This window comes from Coffea eugenioides, chromosome 2 (genome assembly GCF_003713205.1).
Source record: "Coffea eugenioides isolate CCC68of chromosome 2, Ceug_1.0, whole genome shotgun sequence".
Classification (NCBI taxonomy): domain Eukaryota; kingdom Viridiplantae; phylum Streptophyta; class Magnoliopsida; order Gentianales; family Rubiaceae; genus Coffea; species Coffea eugenioides.
Genome location: NC_040036.1, coordinates 55,536,170 through 55,563,715, shown reverse-complemented (window position 1 = coordinate 55,563,715; position 27,546 = coordinate 55,536,170). Strand labels below are relative to the sequence as shown.

Sequence of the window (27,546 nt, the reverse complement as noted above, 5' to 3'; positions counted from 1 at the left end):
AAATTTTTATATTTTTATTATTCAATGATAAAATAATATGTAATTTTGCGACATAGAGTTACGGATGAAAAAAAATTAGTAATTAAGCGTATTGAACATTATAAGTAAATATTTAATACTAATGATGGATGCAAAGGATAATATAAATTGATAACTTAGTTTGCAAAAATGAATTTAAATGAGCTTACAAAAAGTTAAAATAAATGGATTATAAACAAGTAATTGGGTTACCCAATTCATTTTTTGACTTACCCACTTGTACCCATCTAATTAAATAGATATAAATGGGTTGAGTTACTTATACCCATTACCCATTTTATCCAACCCAAATCCACCAAGTCACCCATTTTGACACATCTATATTGCACCAACACTTGTGGGTGTGCAAGATAAAAGGGAAAAACTGATAAGAAAAAAAAAAGATGGAATTTAATGGAACAAACATTAAAGAAGGCAAAAATGAAAATCTAAAAAACAATGTAAAAACACAAAAAGCCCTTTTCTCTTCTATATATGCTGTTTTACAGCTGTGTAATGACAACAATAATAAGGGGGTGAGTTGGATTTGATGATAAAATAGGAGAGATCGTAACTGATAATAAAAAAAATAATAGATTCAAAACCTTCCACTTATGAAAAAATAATACTAACTTTACAAGGAAACATAATAAATACTGTTGGTGGCCCTGTTATATATATTACTACAAACAAATATTACTATAAACGGAGCTAGGGGTGTGCAAAATCGAAAAATTTCGATTTACCGACCGAATTCGAATTGAATTCGGAATTTCGAATTCGGTAATTCGGAATGGAAATCGGAATATCCGATTTCGAATTGGTCGAATTCGGTAATGAGATTTTTCAAATCGAAAATTCACAATTCGAAATCGAAATCGAAATCGGAAATCAGAATTCCTATTCTGATTTCAAATCTGTTTTTCGTATATATATATAATATATATAATATAACATTTATATTATAATAATAATTTTTATATTCATGAAATCGGTGAAATCGGAATTCCTATTTCGATTTCAATTTCGTTTTCACACATATATATAATATTTTTATATATATATGTAATATAATATTTATATAATAATAATAATAATTTTTTTATTCATGAATTTGGTGAAATCAGAATTTACCGAATTCCGAATTGAATTCGGAATGAATTCGAATTCGGAATTGGTGAATTCAAAATCAAAATCAATCGAAAATTCTGATACCAAAATTTCAAAAAGTTTCAATTTCAATGTTTCGAATTATCGATTTCGATTTCGATTCACACCCTAAACGGAGCTATATATTACTATATATTACTATAAACAAATGTTGAGTATTGCTATGCTATCTTAGTCCCATCTACGTTAGCAATGATGTCCAGTTGTGCATATACACGCAAATGACGACAAACAAATTCCAGTACTCAGATTACTTGGAAAGCTGCACATGCATCTTAATCAGTCATATAAATGTTACCATTATATTTGTGCATTGCCTGAATTCGCCCAATTCTTCACAAGTTGAATCTATACCAGACACTCTCTCTTTCAAGTACGTAACTTTCACTTTTTCCCATTGGTAGATAGCATGAGAATAACTGACTCGAAAATAAGAGTTGTGATAAAAAATTTTAGTCCACAAATCATTCGTGGCTGGGCCTCCATTGATTCTTATACATAACTCTGGTCTTCTTATTTGTTTTTTCAATTGTTTCATTGATTTTGCAGTTGGTCTTTAGGCAATTCGACAGGTGGGGCGGTGGTGCTGCTGAGAATTTGGTGAGAAAATGGCAAATGATGAGCTTCAAGAAAAACTCCTGAAGAAACCATACTATGAGAACTGCCCTGGTTGTATGGTGGATGAGATGAAGGAGAGGCAGAGAGGTCTGCCCATCACGAAGCTTCTAGCCATATGGACCATTGTGCTATCTGCAGGTAATTGAAGTTTCTTTAAACTCTGCTCTACTCTTGCTGGATTGAATGTGAACTAAGCCAAATATGATTATTGGAGTTTGGTTTTGCTTTGTCGGTCTGGTAACTGGACAGCTAGTGTCTTATTGGATATTGGAAGCAAGTGTATGAAAATTGGTCAGGGTGAGACTAGTGAACTGATCTTCTCTCTTGCATTTAGGATTTTATTTTAATTCATGAGTCCGAGAAGTGGAGAAATAGAACTGGAGAAAGCAAACTTCAACTCACGAATCTTAGAGTTTTTAATCAGAGATAATTCCTTCATGTCTCGCATTGGCCTTGAGTGGTTTACAATTTTGGTTTCATCCCTCCTCTAGCTGCAATAATTTATTCTAGGAGATGTACTTTGTTTTTTTTCCCTGATTCTTGTTATCATGGAAAAGAAACAGAACAAAAAGCTCTATCCCTAATATCACTTACTTCAAATGAGCTTCTGTAGCACATCCTGAAATTGTAGAAGAGAGGAAGCTGCTTATTATTTTAAAAAATCTACTGTCTTTGTGGCATAGGGGATGACTCTTGCTTTTCTGTTAACTGGTCTGTTTGCTATTAACTCATGCTTTTCTATTAACTGGCTATAAAATGTTAAGAAAAAAGTACTGATGGTCTTCATTCTTTTTGTCAAAGGGTCTTTAGAGATATTTAATAACTAGCTGACGAATCTAATAGAGAATGGCCGGAAAAAAATTAATATCTGATCTTTTCAATTTGGCTGTTGAATTGAAGGCAATTAATGGTAGAGACGGAGCAAAAATGTGACCAGGCAGAACGAATGTGATTATTATAGCCAATGAGTGACATTGACCATTTCAAGAGAAAGGAAGTTCTATTTGTTTTTCACACGGTTCCCTTTTTGCATTATGGGACCATTCATATCTGAATTTTTCTGGTAGATATATACCAAATTTGTATTAATCTTGTGACCTTTCCCAGTAGTAGGTGAAACAGAACAGTGGACTAGTATTTTAATTGACCAGACGGAGCTTCTGAATTCTGCTTTGTAAACATTTTTTCTTAGGTTGTGCTGTTGGGCTGCTAAGAATGCTAATAAGAATGTCCCTATCGAATACGAGTGTCTAGAAATTCATTCCCATTTGAGATTCACGTGGATTCTGAAGGAAATCTACACTTTTAGGAACAACATCCTCCTGAGATTAAGAGATCTTCTTCGTAGAGTTTGGGATTGGATGATATTAGTCCTGCCATTTGGAATGTTAGACAGAAGTAGGTTATTTTCTCTATTTTGTCCTGTAACGGTTTCTTGTTGCCTTAGGTATAAAGTGGAAAATACTTTTACTGAATTCAGTTATATTGCAATAACTTTTCTTTCTACCTTATGGGTTATTGTTGAAAAGATCCAACAAAAAGGATATAGAAGATGAACTGCTATCAGGATTTTGCCTGAACATATGAACAAGCAAAATGTGGTTTGGTACATGTTTTTGGAAGAAGAAACTGAGATAGATGCTGGAGAAGAGAAATACCTGCATCATTACCAAAAGCACACACTTGAACTGAAATATCCTTATCCACAAATCAAGTGACTTAGTTTGATTGAGCACAAATATTAAAGAAGAGGTTGAACTCCGTTCAAGATCAAAGAGAAATGTAAACCATGTGAACTCACCACATTAGTTTCTTCAAATTGGAGTAACAAAGAAATATGTGTTGCTAGTGCCAATTTTCATGTATTCAGTATTTAAACAAAATCTTTATTTAAAGTTCAGACTCTGGTTTATGACTATAGTTTTTGGTCAGACCAAATTTTGTAAGAGTCTGAATTTGGACAGAGGAAATGAGATATAATAGTTTACAGCAAATAGTCTGTGAGTGCAGCATGTCTTTTCTTGGTTGCCACAATATTCTTTACTTGCTCCCATTTGTGGGCATTTTTTTATCCTAGATGAGTAATGGTTCATCCGGGATTTGTGGCCCAAAGAAAAAAAAAACTCTGGATATCTCTATATTATTGCCTTTTCGTGCTTAGTTTTTCCTTTTTCAACGAAAATGTTTTGGCAATTTTATATAACCTTCACGTGTATAGCTTCATGGTTGTTTACAAATATCTTTAGCACTTATATGGGGATTGGCTATCATTTTGTTGACATTTTCAGTTGTATTGCATTGTCATGCTCTGATATCTTTTTTCTTTCACTTTGTCTTGGTTGCTTCCTCAGCACTACCAATTTCATCTCTCTTTCCATTTCTTTATTTCATGGTAAGTACATTTTAGCCGACTCTGGTTGCCTTTGACCTTTTGTTCAAATTCTATATATGGCTTGCCTTTATTTTGTCTCGGGTGGCTTAGTTTAACAGTCTTTTGATTGACTTCTTATAGGGATTTTGCATGGGATTCTCTACTGTTTCGTGTCAGATATCTTGCTAGTCTTTCAGTTTTCAATGTTCAAATACTAATCCATTTGGATTGGTCATTTTTTGAAAAAAAAAAGTTTTTCATATATTATGCTGTAGTAATATACAAACAAAAATAATTTCAAAAATACCAAAAACACAAAAAACAACCTTAAATACGCCAAAAACAACCTCATCTACAGTAAAAAATTTTCATCTATATTACTACAGTAAAATATTTCAAAAACACCCCCAAAACAATTAATCCAAACGGAGCAGACTGTTTTTGCGTGTGAAGAAATAGTTACATTCTCCTCTTTAGATCTCAAGGCCTGTAAAATAACCTTATTCTTTTAAGAATCTAAATATTAATAGACCTAGAAGCAGTTAGTCCCTTCAGTTTGGTTGGGAAAAAATATGATATGGGGATAATTTAGGCTTGGAGCAGTATCCTCCTTCTGAAACCTTGGAAACAGCCCCCCTCTCCACAAAAAAGCCACCCTAAAAATAATCAAATGGTTGATCTGAATTTTCAATGTTAAACTTGTATATAAGAAATTGGCAAATCATAGTAGCGTATAAAAACGGGTATCTGTAAAATAACCTTATTCTTTTAAGAATCTAAATATTAATAGACCTAGAAGCAGCTATTCCCTTCAGTTTGGTTGGGAAAAAAACGATATGGGGATAATTTAGGCTTGGAGCAGTATCCTCCTTCTGAAACCTAGGAACCCCCCCCCCCCCCCGGGCGACCCAAAAAAAAATCAAATGGTTGATCTGAATTTTCAATGTTAAACTTGTATATAAGAAATTGACCTCTCATAGTAGTGTATAAAGATGGATATCTGTAAAATAATCTTATTCTTTTAATAATCTAAATATTAATAGACCTAGAAGCATCTAGTCCTTTCAGTCTAGTTGGGAAAAAAATGATATGGGGATAATTTAGGCTTGGAGCAGTATCCTCCTTCTGTAACCTAGGAACCCCCCCCAAACCAAAAAGCCACTCTAAAAAAAAATCAAATGGTTGATTGGAATTTTCAATGTTAAGAAATTGGCCACTCATAATAGTATATAAAGACGGATATCTGTAAAATAACCTTATTCTTTTAAGAATCTAAATATTAATAGACCTAGAAGCAGCTAGTCCCTTCAGTCTGGTTGAGAAAAAAAATGATATGGGGATGATTTGGGCTTGGAGCAGCATCCTCCTTCTGAAACCTAAGAAACCTGCCCCCCCCCCCAACCAAAGAAACCCCCACACAAAACAAAAAAGCCACCCTAAAAAAAATCAAATAGTTGATCTGAATTTTCAATGTTAAACTTGTATATAAGAAATTGGCCACCTATAGTAGTGTATAAAGACGGATATCTTGGTGGTGCGTTGCATCCTATACTTATCTCTAAACTGTGCAATCTATAGAAGGATTAGCAAATCTGTACCAAATTATAAAGTTTACATGGAAACAGATGTAATGTTGTTTTTTTTTTCCGACGTAGATGTAATGTTGTTAGACATTGGTTGCTTGCACCATTCATGTTGCTAAACAAACCATGGAACTCTGAACCTAGAAACTTCTATTTTACTCCTTGCCTTGGTAATTTGGACTAAAAATGCGGCTTACTTGACTTTACTACTGCGTTATTGATTTTACAAATGAATCCCACAGATTATTGGATTTGCAACTTGTTTAGTAAAAATTCTATCCAGCTCATGCATTTACTTTCACAAAGAAATTTCTTATACTTCTTATTCTCTCTAATGTCATGGATACGTCTGTATCTTTCCTTTTGGAATAGATAACCAGATTTCCTAATTTCAGTTACAGATGCTCCAGTCTTTAAAAAAATAATGTAACTATTGCAGATAAGAGATTTGCACATTGCAAAGAGGGAAGAAGATATCAATTTTTATGCTGGCTATGTAGGTGGGTCTATGTCCCTCTATTTTAATGATAATTTTCCACCAAGAATTGCAAATTATTGCATACTTGTCCTTGATAAATAGTCATGCATTGCCTATTATTTTGAAGGTGCCTCGTATATGCTTGGAAGAACTCTGACTTCCATGTTTTGGGGAGTAGTGGCTGATCGATACGGTCGAAAACCGGTCATGTTCATCGGGATAATCACAGTGTATTTCTGCTTAATCTGTTTGAATTTAAGTTTTCTGTTCCAAGTATGAATAGTTCAATAAGACTTGGTAAACCTCGGTTTCAGAGTTGTTTTCAATACTATATTCGGTCTTAGTGTGAACTACTGGATGGCAATTTGTACAAGGTTTCTGCTTGGTGCATTGAATGGTTTACTCGGGCCAGTAAAGGTATTACCAATTCATCATGTCTTTTACCTATGGAAGTTCACAGCTGAATAATGAAGCTGTTATCCTTAATTTATATTGATGTAAATGCATTTCTTGTCTTTTTCCCTGCATTTGCATTTACATAAAATCTAAAGACTGCAATGACTGATTTGCTGAAATGTCCAGGCATATGCAAGTGAGATTTTCCGTCATGAGTATCAAGCTGTGGCACTCTCTTCTGTAAGCTCCTCAGATTGCCCTATACTTCTTCTTCTTCAGATTTATAAACTAGCTACTTATCTAGCAAAATTTATACTATGAGATATGTCAGTTAACTAACACAATTACAGTGTGAGCTAACATTGAGAAGATAGTTACCAATCAAGTAATATAATTTTGTCAAAACAACATATGTAGAACTAAAAAATGCACTATTTGAAAGTCTTGGTAAGTTGCAAATACAATACACTGGAAACAAAATAGCAATTAAACAATGACTTTGGAGTGAAAGGCTCGATCTTCAGACAGAGTGAATCTTCACCTGCTCAACGGCATCTCTGAACCATACTGGAATGTTCAATTTAGCCACACTAATGGCCTAGCCTTCATGTTTGAACTAGAATACGTTAAAACACTGACAATAATTTTTTTTTCCAGATTAGTACATCATGGGCCATAGGTTTGATCATTGGACCGGCTTTGGGAGGCTTTCTTGCACAGGTACCCTGCGTGTTGTTTATGAATTCCCATTTACTGTTCTGCCGCTAATTTAGCGTTTATCATGTGCATATTAACTATTGGAAGCAGCTTTAACTCAAATACTTCTCAAGTTCCTAAGATGCATGTATTGACTGAATCCCCATTGCCAAAAAAAAATCACATTTTGCTTATAATGTTTTTGCTGCTACTGATTTTGGTTTTTGGATTTCTTTCATCAAGAAAAGATTATCTTGCTTCTATTCTTGTTAACTTGACTTTTGGAACAGTACAGTATAAAAACCTGATGGGGTTTTACTTTGATATAGGAAACTGCCTACAAGATTCGACATAGTTTAGTGAACATTCATGTATAATGAGCTAAAAGCCTACAAGTAGAGTTTCCACATTCTATATGTACAAAAGACCCAAAATTCTTTGATCTTGTGAAGCATGTATAAGTAGAGACTGATTTATTTTACGCCGCATCTTTTGAGTTTCATTAATGTGTTGCTCTAATTTTTATTTCATGAACCAAGCCTGCAGAAAAATATCCTGCTATATTTTCTCCAAATTCTATCTTTGGGAGGTAAACAATGCTCTTGGTCTGTATTAATATTTTCAAAATGTTGTTGGCCTAATACTTTCTTCTTGAGTTTCTTATCCATAATGCTTCAAATTTTTTTTTTCAGATTTCCTTACTTCTTGCCATGCCTTTTCATATCGCTCTTTGCATTGATTGGGGCAATGTGTTGTTTTTGGCTACCAGTAAGTCTCCAGTTTATACATTGAATTCCGATTAGATTTCCTGTCATCTTCAATGTTGATCATTTTGAGACGTGTCTTGATGTGGAATGCTATTTTGCTATATCACGTCTCATAGCTGAGAAATTTTTTTTCAATATAACTTGTCACGGCAATTGAATCTAGAAAAGCTTAGTTAAATATATATTGTTGGACCTTTTTTCCTACACTTCACCCTTTAGTGAAAGTACTCAGAATCTTTCTTTGCATTATGTGGTTAAGGAACTTTGACTTAGTCTACATTCCTGCTTGATTTTTTGAATGACTTAAACCGCATCCTTTAATCACTAGTTATAAGTATATTGCCACTTATGAACCTCCAACACTTCATAAACAAAAATCAGCTGCAGGGATCCACTGATTTGCATGAGATAATTTAATCACCATCTTAACAACTTCTCTTGATGAAAATGACAATTAAAAGTCAACATCTTACAGGTAGGAAGAACTTTGGCTCGGGTACTAGGATATTGCACTCAAATTTGAAACAACCTTTGTGTACACTTATGATACAAACATAATACTGTGCAGCTGGCTTTTGATCTTGAGGAACAGCCCAATCTGTGCTTCATTCAATTTGTGTATAAGCATGGCTCTTATACAACGAAATTATACTTACAGCAGTTTTAAGATAGCTATGAGTACGTTGACCTACATCCCACTAACTACTTTGAGGAGAATCTGGGAATCCACTGATTACTAACCTGAAAGGAATGTCTAGTCTACTCACAGTAGGATAATCGAGCTATCCAACCTGTCTTACATACCATCCTGCTTTGTTAACAATGCCTAAACAAAGGGTTTAAAGTTGAATTGTTTTATAATTGTCACCTGTGGTTACACCATGATCTACAAAAACAACTATTCAACTTTTTATCAGAACTTCTTGGTAACATACAGAGTGGTTCATTCAGCTTCTCCTGAGCCCAAACTCACACAGAATTGCTGGTAAATTGACTAAAGCAAGCTCTAGGAGACTGCTTTAGCCCATGTAAAGACTTCTGTAGCCAACTCACCAGCTTGGAATCAACACAGGAGGTCACTTCATGTAAACCTCCTCATCAAGCTCTTTATGTGTGTGTGTCTATTATCTTGGCAACATGAGAAAATGTCCCATAAATTTGTGTAGAGATTTTTGTGACAAGACGGACTTCTAAATTCTAACATATCAAAGGAACCACAAGGATGTGCTTTTACTGGATATACCCATCACAATGACACAATTTTAATTAAGGAAGGAGTACAATAATGCAACATCTGCTTCCATAGCTTTTCCCCAAGCAGGACGGAATATAGTTCCACAACGGACTTGGAATTGAAAGAGAATCAAGTGAGACAACAGAAATATGATTGAAAAAAGATAAAGGAACATAATTCACTAAGTTAGCGACAGGATACGAAGGGTAGATCTCTTGCATTTCTGTAAAACAACAGGTAGATCTAAATCAGATGGAAGTGTAACTGTCGGATTCGATGTCAAGAAGGGCAACTGATGGATTAGTGTCAAAAGTACATTCACAAGCAAGAGTGTCCATCCTATAGAACAAGTTGCTCAATCTTCCTCTTAGTAACTCCATTTTGGTGTCACTGCAAGGACGTGAATATTTGAGTTGGCCATGACAGAATTGAATGGGCTGGAAAAAGCTTCTTTTGCATTTATCATGAAGATGGATGAACACACGTAGGTAGAATTTTTTCCTAATTCAGAATAGAAATAAACAAAATACAAAATGCAATTTACAATAATATTTCATAGGTTAAAAATTAGAAACTCTAGAAAAGTCATCAACAAATATTACAAAGGATTTGAAACCTAATTTTGAAGTGACAGAGTTCCACTTCTAACTTTAAAATAAACTAACATTAGTGGTGCAGATGCTTGTTTCTTCACTCTTGGGAGCAAATGAAAGACAACATTGCTTGTGCAATTTGAGATGTCTCACATTTAAAAGAAGACAAAGATCTGGGTCTAGTTCTTTAAATTTTGCAAGAATGGATGACCCAAGTGACAGGGGACATCAAGTGGAGATACACTACTGGGATATGCAACTGAATGATTAAATAGAAGCAGGGACTTATTTCCTAAACACTAATTGAGTTGTGAGTTTACTAACAGAGACTAGATTAAGGAAAATTAGGAAACATTGAGAACATATGAAAATGGAAAAAAGAAAGAAAGTTTGGCAGTGCCTGCGCACTCAAGTATGCTAGTAGGACCATTTGTCAAAGTAACATTTGGCATGGAACTCGAATGTTGAAAATTAGGGGAAATAGTAGTAGCTGCCATGTGATCAGTGGCTTCAAGATGAATAACTTAGGGTGTAGGGAATGTAGAAAGATGTCATTGAATTATCTATCTGAGGAAACGAAGCACTAGGAAGAAATGTGCCAAATAACTGAAAATAGGTCTACCAATTAAATCAGAACAATAGTGATGAGTATGGATCCTTAAACATAAAGAGAATATTTTTGAAAACTGCAGCCAACTCCACCCTTGACCATTTTTCTTTTAATACCATGTAAATCATGATTATAGCAATAACTTTGAGCCCAAATCAAGTATGATACACATAAAAGATGAGTAATTGAGACACCCAATGATAAGTGCCATGCATTAATAGTGTCGTGTGACCAACAATACAGGATGAGCAATGCCAATGAGTACTAATGTGGACAATGCTGCAATGAACAGTACCACATAAAAATTGCTGATGAACAGTTAATATTTATAATTTTGTCATGTAACAATCTTTTCTTCTCTGTACCGGAATTGTTTCGTGATACCATGTCAAAATATTTGGAAGAAAAAACTCGGTGAGGTCTATGTGGTTAATCTACTTGCATAAAAGCAATCCTAATCATTTTACATGTAACTACCTTGAAGAAAATAGATCTATTTTCACCTTCTCATCAGGGAAGGACTTAATGGTATTTGATGTACTATGCAAAAAATTCTTTTGGGCATCCTGTGGCAACGCCAACCATAACATGTAGATCCTCCAGCTCCTTTTTGCTTTCATATCCCATCACTCCTGATTATGAAAATTGTAATATTTTCTTCTTATTTGTTAACTTAGTCATGCATTGAGGGGATATATTGTAGGAATTAATGGTAAATCTTGTGAACCGCAGGAGACATTGCACATGCATCCTTCTAATTGTTCACCTACTGAATCCTATGATGCTTTGGAGACTGCACTACCAAAAGACAATGGGAAAACAGAAACAAAAGATGGAAGAGAAACTGATCCTGGAATAAGTCTCTTGAAGAATTGGCCATTGATGTCATCCATAATAGTATATTGCATTTTCTCCCTTCATGATATGGCTTATTCAGAGGTATAGTTATATGTCTAATAATATCTGTCTTCCTATCATCTTAATCATTAAACATTGTTTCTTTCAGCATGTTACTATCAGTTTACACAGAGATGAAGGTAGGAATTTCTGTTGATGCTTTATGCCTCTTATTTGGTATTTTTGTAGCTGAAACTTTGATCATCTGGCAAGTTATTTTGAGTCATAGTTTTACTGGGTGACTTCATTTCATTTGTTGCTACTCTTGTCCAGTTAACCATGCATATTACATGACAATTATTTGTTTCCACAGATATTTCCATTATGGACAGAAAGCCCCAGGAAGTTTGGAGGTTTAAGTTATTCAACTCAAAGTGTTGGTGAAATTCTAACAATTACAGGTTGGTTTAATTATCAATATATTCTGACCTCTACCACGAAGAGGCTTTTGTTTATTAAAGTCTATTGTTTCATGGTGTCTTCTCTTTCCTCCATTCTGGTCCAGCCAATTGTTGTAGAATCATGGATGTATTTTATCATTTTTTTTTCTATGATTGAAATGATCATTTATCATGAACCTTTTCTTTCAGTGTAGCACCATGTGTGGTTTGTTGTCAGAAATAGATATTAACTAAGTTGACGAAATAGTTTCATCCATGACGCTCATATTTATCAAGTCAACAAGAGAGATGGAACCTCAATGCATACTGAAGATGTGATAAGGATCTGAATGCATGTTGTCATACCAGTGTTCCATCGGCCATTATAGCTAGTTTTGTGAGACCCAATAAATTAGAAACAGACTCGATGTACTATCGAGGCATTAATCTTTGCTGACTGACAAAAAATCTTTTTGTGTTTTGTTGGTGTCATGTGTTGGGGCATATTAATTGTGGTTTTCAAAGTGGTACCATATGGCACTCCTTTCTTCTGTTTTGCAAAAGCAAAAGTAGTCTTTGGTTCCTTCTGCTAGTTGAACCAAAGATGCAGCATTCTTGTGAAGTCCATTGGTTTCTGTTGTTGAAACTCCTCTTGAATTTGTGCAGGGAGCTTCCTCTATTAGTCAGGAATCTATAAGAAGCAATTTTTTTTGCAGTATATCTATCATTTTGAGAGTAACTAATCTAAGATAAGAAGTTTCTTGGACAAAAAAAAAAATTGTCATTATCAGACTCGTGATATCTGTTTTATTACCTCCTGTAAGTAGATAGCTGCTTAGATATGATCCCGCCGCTATATCCCTTCTGAAGCAGACATGATCATTGTAGACCTACCTCTTTAATTTTTTAAAACTACTTCCAGTTGTGCTTTTATTTCCAACTGGAAGCCATAGAATTGTTTCTACTTCCCCGTTTCAACTGTTATTGCTGACTAATTAACGAAGGCAAATATTTTATCTAGTGAACCTTAGTGGGGTAATCTATGTGATCTTCTAGTTAGCTTTCTGTTTTCTTTCTTTTGCCTTTTAGTTCTTGGTTTTATGTAAATTCACGTGTAGCCATGCAGTTGTATTCATTATTTTCTTGTAAAAATGACATGATCCATGTCTATGAACTTTTTACTCTAGCAGCATATTTGTTTCTTCTATTGAAGTTTTAACTAATGTATGTGTAACCATTTTTTATATCCTCTGAACTACTGGTTGGAACCTTAATCAAATGTCTTTACCATCGAGCATTTTGTTACTGTCTTTTAATCACAAGAAATATTTTAAAATGCTGGTTGTTTGCTTAGCTCCTGCTTTTCTTCTGGTTTTTCATTTTCTCTTCATCAGTTTCATGAAGTGAGTGGTTTTGGAGAATTATCTAGGTTCACTTAAAAGACCAAATGGTATGTGTATATTTCTAATTATAGCTGAAACAAATGAGAACATAATCTCTGTTATTTGCTTTGTGTATGTTTTTTCTTCTTTACATTTCTTTTTTTCTGATGAGAAACTTCAGCATTATATTTAAAACAACTATTCCAAATTTTCAGGATGTGGTCTTTTAGTTTTCCAGCTATTTTTGTATCCATTTGTGGAGAAGATGCTCGGCCCAATTAAGATTGCTCGAATCTCAGGAGTAAGCACTAAATCCATATCGAGAGTACAATCTGATTAGAATAAGGTTTCAATTAAATTTAGTTAATGGCATCTAATACTATGTAAAACTGTTCTGTTTGTAGGTTTTGTCAATACCCCTGCTGACAAGTTACCCCTATATAGCTATGCTATCTGGAGTTGCCCTCTCAGTTGTCCTCAATTGTGCATCACTGTTGAAAAATGTCTTATCTGTAAGTTCTTATCTTATTTCGCAATTCATAAGTAGTCTTTGGCTATCGAACTCTGTCAGCAATTATAGAAAAAATTCCAGAATATGTTGGTGTATACATAAAACAAATATATATGCAACACAAAGAAGAGTTCTTTCAACTTACTTGATTTGTTCTTTGACTTCTTAGGTGGTTTGGTAACAATGAAAGAATTTTATACAAATATCGTTTGAAGTAATACCTTAGCAAATGGTTGTTACTATCTTAACAACTTCTACTTTACTGGCCTCTTTCATGACACTAAACTCATTTGTTTTCCATCAGATTGCATGTTGTCTATGAGTGAGATGGATATTGAATTTATTATGTTACAAAGATCTGATTTCCTGTACCTACTGCTCTTTGTTCCTTAACTGAAATTCAACTTAAGGATTTTACATGGAGGGATATCCTATTGGTTAATCTCCAGAGTAGATTGGAGTTCAAAGTATCTTTCTAGAATTGGTCTTAAACATGATTAGAATATGGTGATTTTCATCTGTAACTCATTTTTATTTTCCTTGTCCATGGCTTCAATTTGTCATATAAAAACCTCAGTCACCAGTTCTTATGTAACATAGATGTAGATTGATTCCAGACCTCAGTATGTTATTGATCATATAGGAGCAGATTGATGAGGACTTTAGTTAAGCTTGCACTGGCTTCAGCTTTCTCAGTGGGAATTTTTGGAGCTTGTTTAGGAAAAACACTCTATACAGATCATAAATTCAATGTGCAGTTTCCCTTTCGAATAGGCTTACGCTTAATCATTGTTATTCATAGTATTCACTGAGTGGAGAACGTTTCCACATCCTTCGAGCTATGCATTTAGTTTGCTACCTTTTTGAGGTAAACCAATGTTTCATCTACTTGACTTAAATTTAGTTGATTGTGGATAAACTTTGAAAACTGAGAGCTGAGAATCAAGAAAAGACTCGATCATATTCTCATTCAATTTGGAGCAGTAACGAGCCCCACAAAGACAGTTTTCAACCTGGAGGAGACTGTTGAAATGGTAAATTTGTAGATATAGCCTCTAGACTTTACACCTACTTTTGATTGGGGAAAGATACGCGAACTCTGTCCCCAAAATTGGTCCTTGCATCACCCTGAAGTTCAGAAGTTTTGATAGGTAACATTAAAAGATAAAAACCGGAGAATTTCAGTTTTACAACATTTACAGTCAAAATGAGAACTCAGGTGTATAGAAAGGCCAAAGCAAACCCTTTTAAAAATGAATTATAATCAGAAAACTCTTTATGTTCCTGTCAAATTAGGAACAAAATATTCTTCATGTCAAAGTACTAACACAGTGACTTTATGTTAATAAACTTTCTTAGCTGTTTAGTGGATGGTTCGACATTCTATTTAAGGTGGGTTATGACAAGATCAATAGTTTCACAAGAATCTTTCGCTTCCCTCCACTTCATAAACTGTAGCACTCATGATTAGCAAAAGGGTCATTCTGCTAGTTTTTAACAGCTCAGTTAGGTTTTGGACTGAAAGAGCTGCAAAAATATGCACATCTCTGTGCTAATTTTAAAGATCTAGGACTTTCTCACTAAAGGTGCTATTTTTGGTTCATGATGAGGGTGTTTGGCATAGACCAACTGTTTCATCAACATACTTCAAAATAACTACAAGTCAGAGGGATATACAGTGCTACTTCTCATAGCTATGAATGGTAACAGCTACCGTAGGGGAATATATGCAATTTCCCTTGCATTCGATATGAGAGTCTTCAAAAATTACTCAGATCGAGAATTTGAGGAGACTTCTGTGATGTATCACATCTTATTCAGGGATAGGGATTATTATCAGAATCAGCCTCATATTTTCTTTTTGACGATGCATATGGAACCATCGTCATCTCTGCAATTAGAGAATTGGGCCAGACTTTTAGATAGTTAAACTTCATACCTGAGTTTGAAAGTGCATCTACGATCCAATTCTAGGAAAAGAAAGCTTGAATATATTGTATCACTTAAAGAACTCAGGTTTGAAAGGTTCCCTTGTTAAGTGATCACTGTAGTTTCTGGTCCTCTATATACTGCTGGGTCCTTCCTGATTTTCTGTTTTCCATAAAAAAAATAAAAAAATCATGTGGTTATCACATTCATCTTCAAGTCATTTTTTGGAGCTGTATCAAGAATGTCAACAATCTGGCTGTTTAGTAGAGCAATTCTTTGAATCTTGGCTTGCATTTCATTCTCGTCACATTTTATGTTAACAGTAGGAGAGGTGACCTTCATAGGACACTTTATTTGAAAACTTCACCACTCTATGAACTTCTGTCATGACATCCAAATGAACTCTTGTAGATGTAGGCAATGGGGATAAACTTCTACCCCAACACTGACTCATGACACAATAGGGAGTAGGGAAAGATTAAGAATTAGGGAGCTGCATGCACTTTCAGTGGCCAATATACAGCATGTTGTGAAAATACATATCCACCTAGGCAGGTGGCTTTAGCAGACTCGACATTGTCATGGAAACCTGGTGACCATTTAATTCCTGAATGCTTTAAATTCCTTTCAGAAAACAACTGTGGAATCATTCATCTTAGCGAGTAGCAAATTTGAAGGCAAAGAGAATAGCTCATCTCAGATTTCAGGAAAAGAAAAAAGAAAAGAAAGGGTTGTAGCTTCCCCTCAGTGCATGGAGAGAGGCTGGACAGATGGTGACAAAATACTTTAGCTAGGAGATTTTAGCTTTAGAATGCATATCAGACACTATAGTGGCAAAGAATTTAATACCCCAGGCTCCTTGGGATGAAGCAGCAAGAAGGTTGGTTAACATCGAGCGTGGTGTGTTGTTGTCCTTCATAGAAGACTGGAGGGATGCGGAAGCATTTACAAAACAAGAGTCTTTCTACTAAGATGCATTCGGGAGTTTGTAGGATACATGGTCAAGAATCAATAAAACAATGAAAATTGTGTGCTCTGTTTGGGAGAGATGTTATTTTTTTTAAAAACGAGACCTAAATAGATAGGCCTCCTCAAATCGACTAAAAAGGAAGAGACACGAAATTTTATCTGTTAATCAAATGCCTTCTAGATGATTGATATCTATACATGAGCATGCCTATATATAGGTAAAACATAAACCTAGATCCTCTGTAGAACAGATGCTGGCAAAATTAATAGGATCTAACAACTCCTCAATTAAGTTTACGACGAATTTATGGCCTTCAATATTTTGATATGCTATTGCATCAAAAATGTCCTCTTTACAAGGAAGAAGGATTCCATGATTGGCAAATACATATTTTTCATGATATGAAGATCTAACAAGGAGTGTTAGGATGACACGTACTGGTAACCAGGATTATCCAATCATTCATCACAGAAATAAGATGGCACAGACAATAATTTAGATTGACTTGATTGCTAGTATCTCACAAGTTAATTTTCTTTCAGGACAAATTTAGATACTTATGTAAACCTACTAATTATTTGATTATACTAATTATGTCAGAAGACTATAATACATTAATTAAGAATGGCCATTATGTTCACATATGGTTGTGTGATTCATTTCATTCAAGTGACAAAAATCTTTCATCATATTGAAATATATTGAGATTTGCAAACTGATTCTGATATCAAGTCCTAACATTTTCTGGTAAATCATAACTGTTTCAGACCTCCATTATCACTGGTTTGTTCATACTCCAGAATAATGCAGTGGTAATTTCTTTTTCACTCGATCTCAGTTTTCTATTGATCTCATTACTTGCATTCTTCTCAAAAAAGAAGCATGCTTATCCATTTTAGACTTTTATTAACTTATGTCTGATATTATAATCACAGGAACAACACCAACGAGGTACTGCTAATGGCATTGCCATGACAGGAATGTCATTGTTCAAAGCTGTAGGTCCAGCTGCTGGAGGTGCAGTGTGAGTGTCTCTTGTTTAAGATAACTTTTTGGTTACTTTTTTATCGGATATATGAAACATTTGCATGGTGCATCTGCCCTACGCTGATTTGTCTGATATTAACTATCAATCATGTCAAAAGAATCCACTCAGCCGAGCAGAAAGCATTTTCTAAAAATAATTAGCATTTCTTACAGAACCACGCAAAACAAAACAGAAAATATTTAGAGGTCAAAATATTATCTTTTTTTTCTTTCATTCAATGAAGATAGATATATATGACCATGACTATCAGTTACTTTCTGAATAACATGAAGCTATGTACCCATGTGAAGATTCTGTTTCAATGTTAGATGCCTCTCTTTCATGGCCTTCCAAAACCCCCTTACAACTTTTACTTCACTATCACCATCAACTCACTGATTCTTTTCTTTCACTGGGCACAAGAGAGTAATCCGGATGCATGTATGTATTCCCATCTAAGGGTTAGAACTTAGTGCGGTAGTAAAGTCACTCTGTTTTGTGTTGGACATCATAAATTTCATAATGAGAAACAACTGCATCAGAAAATAAAGCTGAGTACCGGTAGTAGTTTTTGGCATTATATTGCCAGAATCTTCTGCACTTGGTCTGGCCTTGATCATGAAAGTAATGAATTTCAGCATCCTTTGACAGCTGAATCACTCTTGGTCTTTCAATTTATGCAGCCTTTCTTGGGCACAAAAACGTCAGCATGCTGCCTTTTTTCCAGGTAGGACCTTTGCGAAGTTTGTTGGTTTTGTATCATTTGATCTAATACAAGAAAAGTTAGTTTTCTAGTTGTCTGAGGCAATGTCATCTTGCTTTTAGAGGAAAAATGGGCATCTCCATGTCCATGTGTAAGTTTTGGACTCAGATGTTGCAATTAATCATTTTCCCCTGGAGACAAATAATTTTGGAATGTTTTGAATTGAATATGCTTGGAATGGCTAGTTCCAATTGAAAGTTAGGCTTAAACTCTGTTTGCACATTGGACAAAGCCATTTGAAATCATAGAAAGAGTCTTTTAGAGAAAAAGAAAAGAAAGCTGAGACCACTATATCTGGTTCTGTTGCAAAGCTTACTGAGAAGATATAATGCATGTTATGGAGAACTTCCTCATGAGGAGTTTGCTACTGTTGTCCCTTGAACTTTTCAAAATAGTAATATATGCATGAACATTTTGCTTCCTTTTGTATAAAAGCCTGTGTTCACTAATTTAGTTGTCTTCAATGCAGGTGTCCAGTTAGTCTTCTTTATCTTGAATGTAATTGAGGCAATCGGAGTATTGATGACCTTCAAACCATTTTTGGCTGACCGGAGCCAATATGAGTCGCTGAATTGAAAGACATGATTCAGTTGAACTTCCATGATGCAATGAATCGAAGAGCATATTACGCATGATGCTTTTGCAGAGTAGTTTGTGCTCAATCTTGTGGCACCAGAAGCAGAATGCTCATATTAACTGGTATAGAAAAGAGAGTGACTGCAGCTGTTGGGAGGGAAATCATTGTCATAAAGGTCATTCATCGCTTGGAAGAAATAAGCATGTTGAAAATGCAAAGTTTCAGCTTGCAGATCAGATAGAGATATAGGCCAACACTGTTGGCTGTAACTTTGTATGACAATGAATTGTAGAAATAAAAGCTGTGTGTTAGTATTTTCGTTCAATCTGTCAATATTAAGCTCACTATTTCAGGCTTACATAACAAGTTTGTGTCTGTTCTCTTTGCTTCCTTCTCAATCCATGCATCAGGAAGACAAGTTTGTGTCTAATATGTTTACTTCGGTAAGGGTGGTTTTTCTTTAAATTTTGGTTATTGCTTTATAAAATTGACACCGTATGAACATATCTGTGGTTTTAGGCTTTCAGCTTCAAAGTTTTGGAGGATATTTCTCCTCTAATTGGCAGACTTCAAAATTGAATAAATCCAACAGCTTTTTGGTAGCTCAACATTTTCACTAATTTGTTCTGAGGGTAAATATTGTATAAGTTTAGCAAATTTACAATTTTTTTTTTCTGTTTTCTTTGACATTCCATAAGTTGAGGGTGGCAATTCTAATCTATTCAACCTCAGGAGTCCAAGTAGAAGGGCCACCTAAACTATTCCAGTAAACTCAAGTTATGAAACGATTTTGCAGCAAAACTGGATTGTGCAAAACCAAATACGCGGAAGAAACATATGAATCTAGTTGCAGAACCACTTGTCATTGAATCAGAAAAGTCAAGTTGTGATAAGTATAAACTGAAAGGAGGAGTAGCAACCATGCAACTTGGTTTTATATGTTCCACAAAAATGGACGAGGAGCACAAGGTACTCTTCAATTAGCTTTTAATATCGTCACCAAAAGCTACTTCAGCTCATGCAATTGGTAGCATAATCCACACACAGTGATAATAAAGCTAGATACTATAATGTGGCTGTAGACAATGAAAATTTTATTTAATTTATTTAATCAAGATAAAAACAAAATCGTCCTGATTAAATTAAATTAAATTAGATTATGTCAAGTCCATTTATCTTTGTGTCATATGGCTCTCAACATAAAGGTACAAGATCCATTTAAACTAAAGTAGATTAATTGATTGTCAATTCACAATGGTTTTATTAAAGTCCAAATTAAATGAATATTTTGGCAGTAATTGGGAATGCCATTATGCCTCCGTTCTTCTTTTCCAAATGGTTTTGTAACAAAATAAAGTATTATCTCACAAATTAGGTTGTTTTTTCCAATTCACTATTATTTGAGTAAATGAAAACTTCCACTACCCATTAGTCGCATCTTTTAATATGTTTTGTATGTCAGAGTATCACATTTTTTCAAGTGTATTTATATTCTATCATTATTACTCTGCAAATACAAATTGTACATTCATTTGTCTCTTCTTTCATTTTAATATTCGATATGATATGCGCTGTCTAGTTTTCAATTCGTAAATTGGACAAAATTATGTACATTCGATTCTTATATTTAGTAAATTATAAATTGGTAAATTTCTAATCTATTCCATATGTTTTCCAACTTACGAAAATTAAACCATATCTCCTAAATGGAAAGTTCAAAATCAACTAACAATCTTTAACCATCACACTCACCCCATTTATTAATTTTCCGTTAAAGGCTTTTCTCTTATTACACTTTTTTTTCTTTATACTTTGCTGAAATGGTATGAAAGATCACTATGTTTCGTATGATGTCCCAATTTAACCATGGGTTAGGGTTCATTGGAAACTAGTCATTATACTGTAAATAAGTTCTTTGCTCATATTCTAAGTAACTCTCAATAGTACGTTCTTCCCAAAATGATCGGGAGTTTAGCAAATAATCTTGCCCATATATCATGACTAATTACAATTTCATAGCTAGGACTGAAATTGCAGCCATTGAGTTTGTCAAATGTCCACAAAATTTAATTGAAATTAGACAGTCAATTTTCGGCAACTCGATTTTTATTAGCTTTCGTTAAATACAAAATTAGGCTGGTGCTTACTCGGATTGAAAGTGATTATGAGTTTTCGATTTCCATTTTATCCGACAAATCTTTATGTTTAATTCTTTTTTTCATTTTTCATTTTATGTATTTGTGTGTGTAATTAATTACTTATGCCTCACTAACTGTCGTGTTACCCATGTATCCCCCTGTCATTGCCAATATTTATTATTCTTACTTACTATTTTCTTTTCCATCTTTTCATTTTTCCTTCTTATTTCCAATTGTTTGCTTCAACTGCTTTTTTATATTTAATTTTTTTTTCCATTTACATCAACTTTGTCGTATTTGTGACTATTGACTAACAACCTAACAGGAATTTATGCCTTTCTAAATTATTAGTATTTCATTTGCTGTTATTGACCTGTATGATTTTTCATACTTTATTATATGTGCATTCATCACTTGCTCTTCAAATCGTTATTTTCCCTTTCCAAAAACAAAAGAAATATATATAATTTCATTTCTATTATTTTCATATCTGTTATTTTATTGCACTGTCATGCCCTCTATAAAATTGTTTGGTAACAAATTGCATGCCATTCTATTTTATATTACAAATTGATCCCTCATACAATATTTCATTATATTTGTTCGATTACTCCCTCACCCACCAGTTACTTTCTCCATCCCACTTGGTTAGACTTGTTTTCTTGTTTCATTCTATTTTCCTATTTCATTATATTGTCCACTTTCCAATTAAAAAAATGTAGTTAATTTTTAACTTCACTAAAATACCCTTATTTAAGGGTTATTATCACTTTACCCCATTAACGTTTGGTGTCACTATCAATTTCCCCCTTAACGTTATCTTTTCGTCACTTTACCCCCAAAACTAACGGTCAAACTTAACGAAATTTCTTAATTAAAGTGAAAAGACATGTTTAACCCTTAAAATTATTATCACTTTACCTCCATAAATTATAGTCTCATTATTAATTTCCCCCATAGAGTTATTTTTTAGATAATTTATTCTACCATTAGACCAACTTAGCAAGTTAAAAAACTTTAGGAGAAAATACCCTCCTCTTTGCATAATAAAAATAATATAAAAAATTTAGAGTGGCTATTCTTCTTTTTAGTATCAAGAAAAAAAGTCAAAGTATTAATTTCTTTCTTCTTGTCAATCTTATTACTATAAAAAAAATAGAAAGATGGAGAGGGGGAGGGGGAGAGGGAGAGAGGGAGAGAGGGAGCTCAATTCTTTTTTAAAAAATTACAAATAAGAAAGAATTAAATACTTTTATTATTTTAAATTATTTCACTTTTCTGTTTACTACCAAATTCCAATCCTAATCCCGATAACCTTAACGTAATACGATAATGTTAAACTTTTTTTTTTTTTGTCTTTGTAAAATCTAATTTTCTGTCTCCTTCTTTCCTATCTCATTTTCTTTTCCTAGTATTAATAAGTGTGAAAAAAGAAATTTGAGAAAACCCTTTTATTTTTATGTTTTTTGATCTCTTAAAGTGAAAAAAAGGAAGAATAATCATTCCAACTTTTTTTACTTTTAATTATATATAAAAAAGGATAAATATATTTAAAATTTTTTAACCATACTAGTTAGATTAACGATGAGGTAAAAGGCCTGAAAAATAATATTAGGAACTAAAGTGATTGTATCACTATAATCTAAACGAATAAAGTGATAATAACAACGTAGTAATGCTATAAAATAAAAGGGTATTTTTGTCCAAAATTTCTTAACATGTTGAGTTAAATTATTTATGGGGGTAAAGTGACTAAAAGATAATGTTAGTGGGTAAACTGATAGTAGTGATATAGTTTAAGGGGGTAAAGTGATAATAACCCCTTATTTAATGTACTTTATTATCAATGAGTATAGCTTACCGTATTTAATTATAGTAAGGCTAATACTTAATTCTTATTTAATTATAGTAGGCATAATACTTAATTTATTCAAATGTATTGGCATATCAAAGTGGGAGCAACTAAGGGGTCGTTATCATTTTTATGGGTATTTTACCATTGAATTAATAACAACCATTGGATTTAAAAAGGTGCCTTACTAACAGTATAATTACACAATGGGTAGAAGTGTAATAAGAGATTACGTTTATCCCTTAGCAAAGATGTAGAAATAGACAACCTATAGTACCAGTTCTATGTCTTTCATTCTCCTTATTGTGCTCACACTTTAATAAAACATCTTTCCTTCTCCTAGTTCTCCTTGTACATGATTAATTTGTTAAAAAAAATCCAAATATGAAAAGGTATTCCACATTTATGACTTCAAAAAACATTAAACTGCTAAACATATAAATGAAAAATCATTTCTTTATAATAGTGTCATCCATGTTTAGTGATTGTACAATTTTCATTATGCAATACAAAATGATTTTTTTGAATTACATTCTCTACTATCAAGTAAAAATGGGTTTTACAGTTGCAAGCAATATTTTCAAGTGTTGAAAGGTTCTCTAGTTGTATAGGTACAGATGATTAAAATACAAAGTCAAAATATTGGAATTTCTTTTTTGATGTAATACCTGCTATGTTAATTAATCGTACAATTTTGTTATTCCATAATACAAAATTGCTTCTTCCTTGTACATCGTCATGATTCTATTAATTTCTTTCCATATGATTGGTTTATAAAAAAAAATTAATAATAGAAGATTTCGTAGTTTTACAACTATAAATTCTTTGGAATAGTACAATCCAAGTTAATTGATGGTATAGTTATCCTATTTTGCGGAATGATTTTATTGATTATACATTCACTACTATCGAGTAAATATAGCCATTCTATTGTTCTGTTTTCCTTTTATTTTTACCTTTTTCATTCTAGAAATTATTATCAAATATCAAAAGGTCCTCAAGTTGTACTTGTACCAATGGCTAATGTACTAAGTCGAAAAATAAAAATTGTTTTTTCATGTAGTACCATCTATGTAAAGTAATGGCACAATTTCTCTATATTATAATACAAAATAGCTTTTGTTAGTATAATAAATTTGAATATTAAAAAATCACTCTAGTTTCACAATTACAAAATATTCAATTGCCAAATTAATAAGTGAAAATTTATTTCTTTGGGATAGTACCATCTAATTTCAATGCTTGTACTACTTTAGTGTTAAGCAGCACAAAAAACGATTTTCTTCACTATATAATTGCTATTGTTTAGTAAAACCGCTTCTATCTTTTCCATTTTTTGACATTAATGGTTGTACACAATCTTTTTCAGTATAAAAATGTGTACAAATAATTAATATAGTAAGTTAGTTTGCTCTCGTCGGAAAGTTTTCTAAGGGAAGGCCGGTTATGGAGGATGTTCGGAAATTTTTCATCTCTCTTGATCTGAAGGATTCGTTCTCCGTTGCGCTTCTAGATGGACAACATGTTTTGATCCACTTTAATAATGAAGCTGATTTTATGCACCTATGGATAAGGAATATTTGGTACGTTTATGGTTGTCCTATGCAGGTGTTTAAGTGGACAACATCCTTTCACGTGGACAAGGAGTCTTCCTTGGTGCCGGTGTGGTTCAGTCTGCCTAAGCTCCCCATCCATTTGTTTAACAAGTAGTGTCTATTCCAGATTGTCTCTTGCTTGGGACGGCCTTTATTTGTGGATTCGGCAACTACTACGTTATCACGGCCAAGTGTTGCTAGGGTATGTGTGGAAGTGGATCTTTTGAAGACTTTGCATTCACAGATTTGGATCCAAATTGGAGAGGGTCATGGGTTTTGGCAATCTTTAAATCCAGAAAATTTATCAAATTATTGTTGTCACTGTTACCGACAAGGTCATGGAGAAGAAGACTGTCACATTAAGAATCCTAAGCTTTGACCAAGACAACTATCACGTCCCGAGGCACAACCTATTTTAAAGCTTCGACCTAAGAAGGCTAATGAAAGTGGTAATCTGCAGGTTTCCGCTACGACTGCCACATACAATAGGCAAACTACAACGGTTTCTACTGCTTGGCAGGTTTCCTCTACGACTGCCGCAGACAATGGGCACATTGCATCTGCTTCTACTGCTGGGATTGGGGTATCATCAGGTGTAGTTGACATTCTCATAGTCCCAACTTCCGAGATTGGTTCTACCCAAATTTCGAATGGGTTGGAGTTGACGTTAAATCAGGCTGTTGTAATGACTGATGCTGAAGTTATTGTTGCTGAACGAATTCCTATTCAGGCTATTGGGCCAAGTGTATCACTTGGTTTGTTTGAGGTTGAGTTTCATAAGATACAAAAATTCGAGGGTTCGCTGGTTGGATCTTCTGCTCAAGTTAACTTATCAACTATGATCGATGATGGTATCAAATCTGCTGCTGGTCATATCATTCAAGATATGGTTGTTCGAGTGATTCAAGAAAATGCTGAAGAGGCTGCTAATTATGCTGGTGTTGCTGCCTCTAGTGTTGATGGATCCAAAGGGGAGGAGGAGGATGTTTTGGAAGAGCTTCCCTCTCAGGCAGGAAATCTGTCGCCGTGTCATCCACCTCGCCACAGGAATTTGGTGGAGCTCTCGCATCCTCTCGTTGAAGCGTTGAATGTTGATCAAGTGGCGGTGTTTGAGCAAGGGTTCAACCCAGCTAAACATAGGGGTATTCGTGCGAAATTCCCATCAGATAGGGAGCTCAGGTCTGTTTCAAGAACTTCTCAAAATTCATTTAAAGTGTTATCCCATGATTAATGCACTTTTCTGGAATATTCGAGGGATTTCGAAATCTTCTAATATAGACATTTAAAGAGATTAGTTATGATGCACAAATAATCAATTGTTGGAGTGTGTAAACCTAAATTGTTTATGGGAGAAACTGATGCAATTCGTATGCGTCTGAACTTTGATTACGTGGTGTATAATTCATAGGGTGATTTGTGGGTTTTCTTTAGTGGTCCATTTGGTTGTCAGATAATAGGGATTTCGGATCAACATTTGTGCTTATGTGTGCTTCATCCTCAATTTCCTTGTCCAGTGATAGTGTCATTTGTGCATGCTAGATGTACTTCTGCTGAGAGGCATTATTTGTGGAGGGATTTGCTTCAAGACAAACCATGTGGAGCAGTTTGGTGTATTGTGGGGGATTTCAATGTGATTGTGTCTTCTAGTGAGAAGAAGGGTGGCAAGCCCTATCATCCCTCTGAGGGGTTAGAGCTTTTGGATTTTATGAACAATGTTGGCATTTTTTATGTTGAGTTTTTGGGTTCCAGATTTACATGGTGCAGTAATAGGTATGGCCGGGCAAGAATTTGGAAATGGTTGGATCGAATGCTGATTAACATTGAATGTTTAGACATGGCTTCTTCGATTTTGGTTTCCCATTTAGTGTGTGAACCATCAGATAATGCACCGCTCCTTATTTCCTTCTCTTCTAGGTTGGATAACAAGTCTCGCTTGTCCAGATTTCTAAATATTTGGACTTCAAATGATGGTTTAAGGGCTGTAATAAAGGCAGCCTGGCAAGTAGAGGTGACAGGTTCTCCATTCTACATTGTACGGGTGAAATTGTGTGGTGTTGCTAGAGCTTGCAGTAGTGGAACAAGGAGATATTTGGGGATGTCTTCTGCAACGTGAAGAAGGCTGAGAAAGCTGTACTTATAGCTGAAAACTGCATGCAGTTGGATAACTCAGAGGAGGCTCATATTGAATTACAACGGGTCAAGACCGAATTAAAAAGGGTATTGGCCATTGAAGAGCAGTTTTGGCGTCAAAAGTCTAGAATTAAGTAGCTACAGCATGGAGATCGAAATTCACGATATTTTCATTCGGTGGTCAAACAGCGAAGGTTTCAGGCAATGATTCATAGAATTAAAGACGTGAGTGGTAAATGGATTATGGATGACGATGAAATAGGAGCAGAAGCAATTGGATATTTTGGTACATTGTTTTCGGTAGACCCTATTCCTGAGTATCAATTGTTGCATGCTATCCCTAACTTGAGCTCTGATATCAACAATAATTTGTTAGAAGCAATCCCATCATTGGATGAAGTTAAGAAGGTGATCTTTGACATGGATGGGGATAGTGTAGCAAGACCGGATCGATTTACGGGAAAGTTTTTCACATTTGCTTGGGAGATGATAGCTCAGGACGTCTACGAGATGATAGTAAGTTTTTCTGCAGTGTGGAACTTCCTCATTTTGTAACTGTTATGTCTATTGTCCTTATTCCAAAGGTTATAAATCCTTAAGATTTTACCCAATTTTGCCCTATTAGTGTTTGTAATTTTTTGTATAAGGTTATTTCTCGGATATTGGCAAGCCGTTTGGCATCTATTTTTTCCTATATTATTTCCCCTCAACAAAGTGGTTTTGTGAAGGGGTGGACTATATATGATAATTATCTTTTAACTCAGGAGTTGATATCTAACATTGGTAAGAAATTCAGGGGCGGAAACGTGGCGTTGAAACTTGATATGGCTAAGGCGTATGATAGGATGTTTTAGTTGTTTA

General features: G+C 34.3%; 2 protein-coding genes across 5 annotated transcripts in view; both read left to right on the top strand.

Annotated features, from left to right (window-relative positions):
• Nucleotides 1-1,472: 1,472 nt before the first annotated feature.
• The window catches only part of LOC113761483 (protein ZINC INDUCED FACILITATOR-LIKE 1-like), an 82,676-nt gene continuing 56,602 nt past the window's right edge, over nt 1,473-27,546 (top strand). The window contains exons 1-18 of one of the 4 annotated variants that reach the window (XM_027304486.1): nt 1,473-1,561; nt 1,738-1,944; nt 4,158-4,198; nt 6,200-6,260; nt 6,366-6,468; nt 6,553-6,655; nt 6,821-6,874; nt 7,292-7,354; nt 7,870-7,919; nt 8,023-8,098; nt 11,267-11,473; nt 11,745-11,832; nt 13,409-13,494; nt 13,598-13,705; nt 17,371-17,415; nt 17,539-17,627; nt 18,314-18,357; nt 18,863-19,400. In XM_027304486.1, coding sequence (XP_027160287.1) covers nt 1,797-1,944; nt 4,158-4,198; nt 6,200-6,260; nt 6,366-6,468; nt 6,553-6,655; nt 6,821-6,874; nt 7,292-7,354; nt 7,870-7,919; nt 8,023-8,098; nt 11,267-11,473; nt 11,745-11,832; nt 13,409-13,494; nt 13,598-13,705; nt 17,371-17,415; nt 17,539-17,627; nt 18,314-18,357; nt 18,863-18,969 — 1,473 coding nt within the window. In that variant the 5' untranslated portion in view covers nt 1,473-1,561; nt 1,738-1,796 and the 3' untranslated portion in view covers nt 18,970-19,400. Of the gene's footprint in view, nt 1,562-1,683; nt 1,945-4,157; nt 4,199-6,199; nt 6,261-6,365; nt 6,469-6,552; nt 6,656-6,820; nt 6,875-7,291; nt 7,355-7,869; nt 7,920-8,022; nt 8,099-11,266; nt 11,474-11,744; nt 11,833-13,408; nt 13,495-13,597; nt 13,706-17,370; nt 17,416-17,538; nt 17,628-18,313; nt 18,358-18,862; nt 19,401-27,546 lie in introns of those variants that run through there. The other 3 variants (XM_027304487.1, XM_027304491.1, XM_027304488.1) reach the window with 3 other exon arrangements.
• On the top strand, nt 24,635-27,331 carry LOC113761485. Its single transcript, XM_027304493.1, has 2 exons — nt 24,635-25,734; nt 26,095-27,331. Exons 1-2 carry the CDS (start codon nt 25,241-25,243, stop codon nt 26,666-26,668), a joined length of 1,068 nt encoding a protein of 355 aa, XP_027160294.1. The 5' UTR covers nt 24,635-25,240; the 3' UTR covers nt 26,669-27,331.

What these genes read in the sequence shown, in the direction of transcription:
- LOC113761485 (XM_027304493.1), top strand. Translation starts at nt 25,241, where the DNA reads ATGACTGATGCTGAAGTTATTGTTGCTGAACGAATTCCTATTCAGGCT. An exon ending in CCATCAGATAGGGAGCTCAG is followed by an intron (nt 25,735 to 26,094) that starts GTCTGTTTCAAG and finishes TGTGCATGCTAG; the next exon opens with ATGTACTTCTGCTGAGAGGC.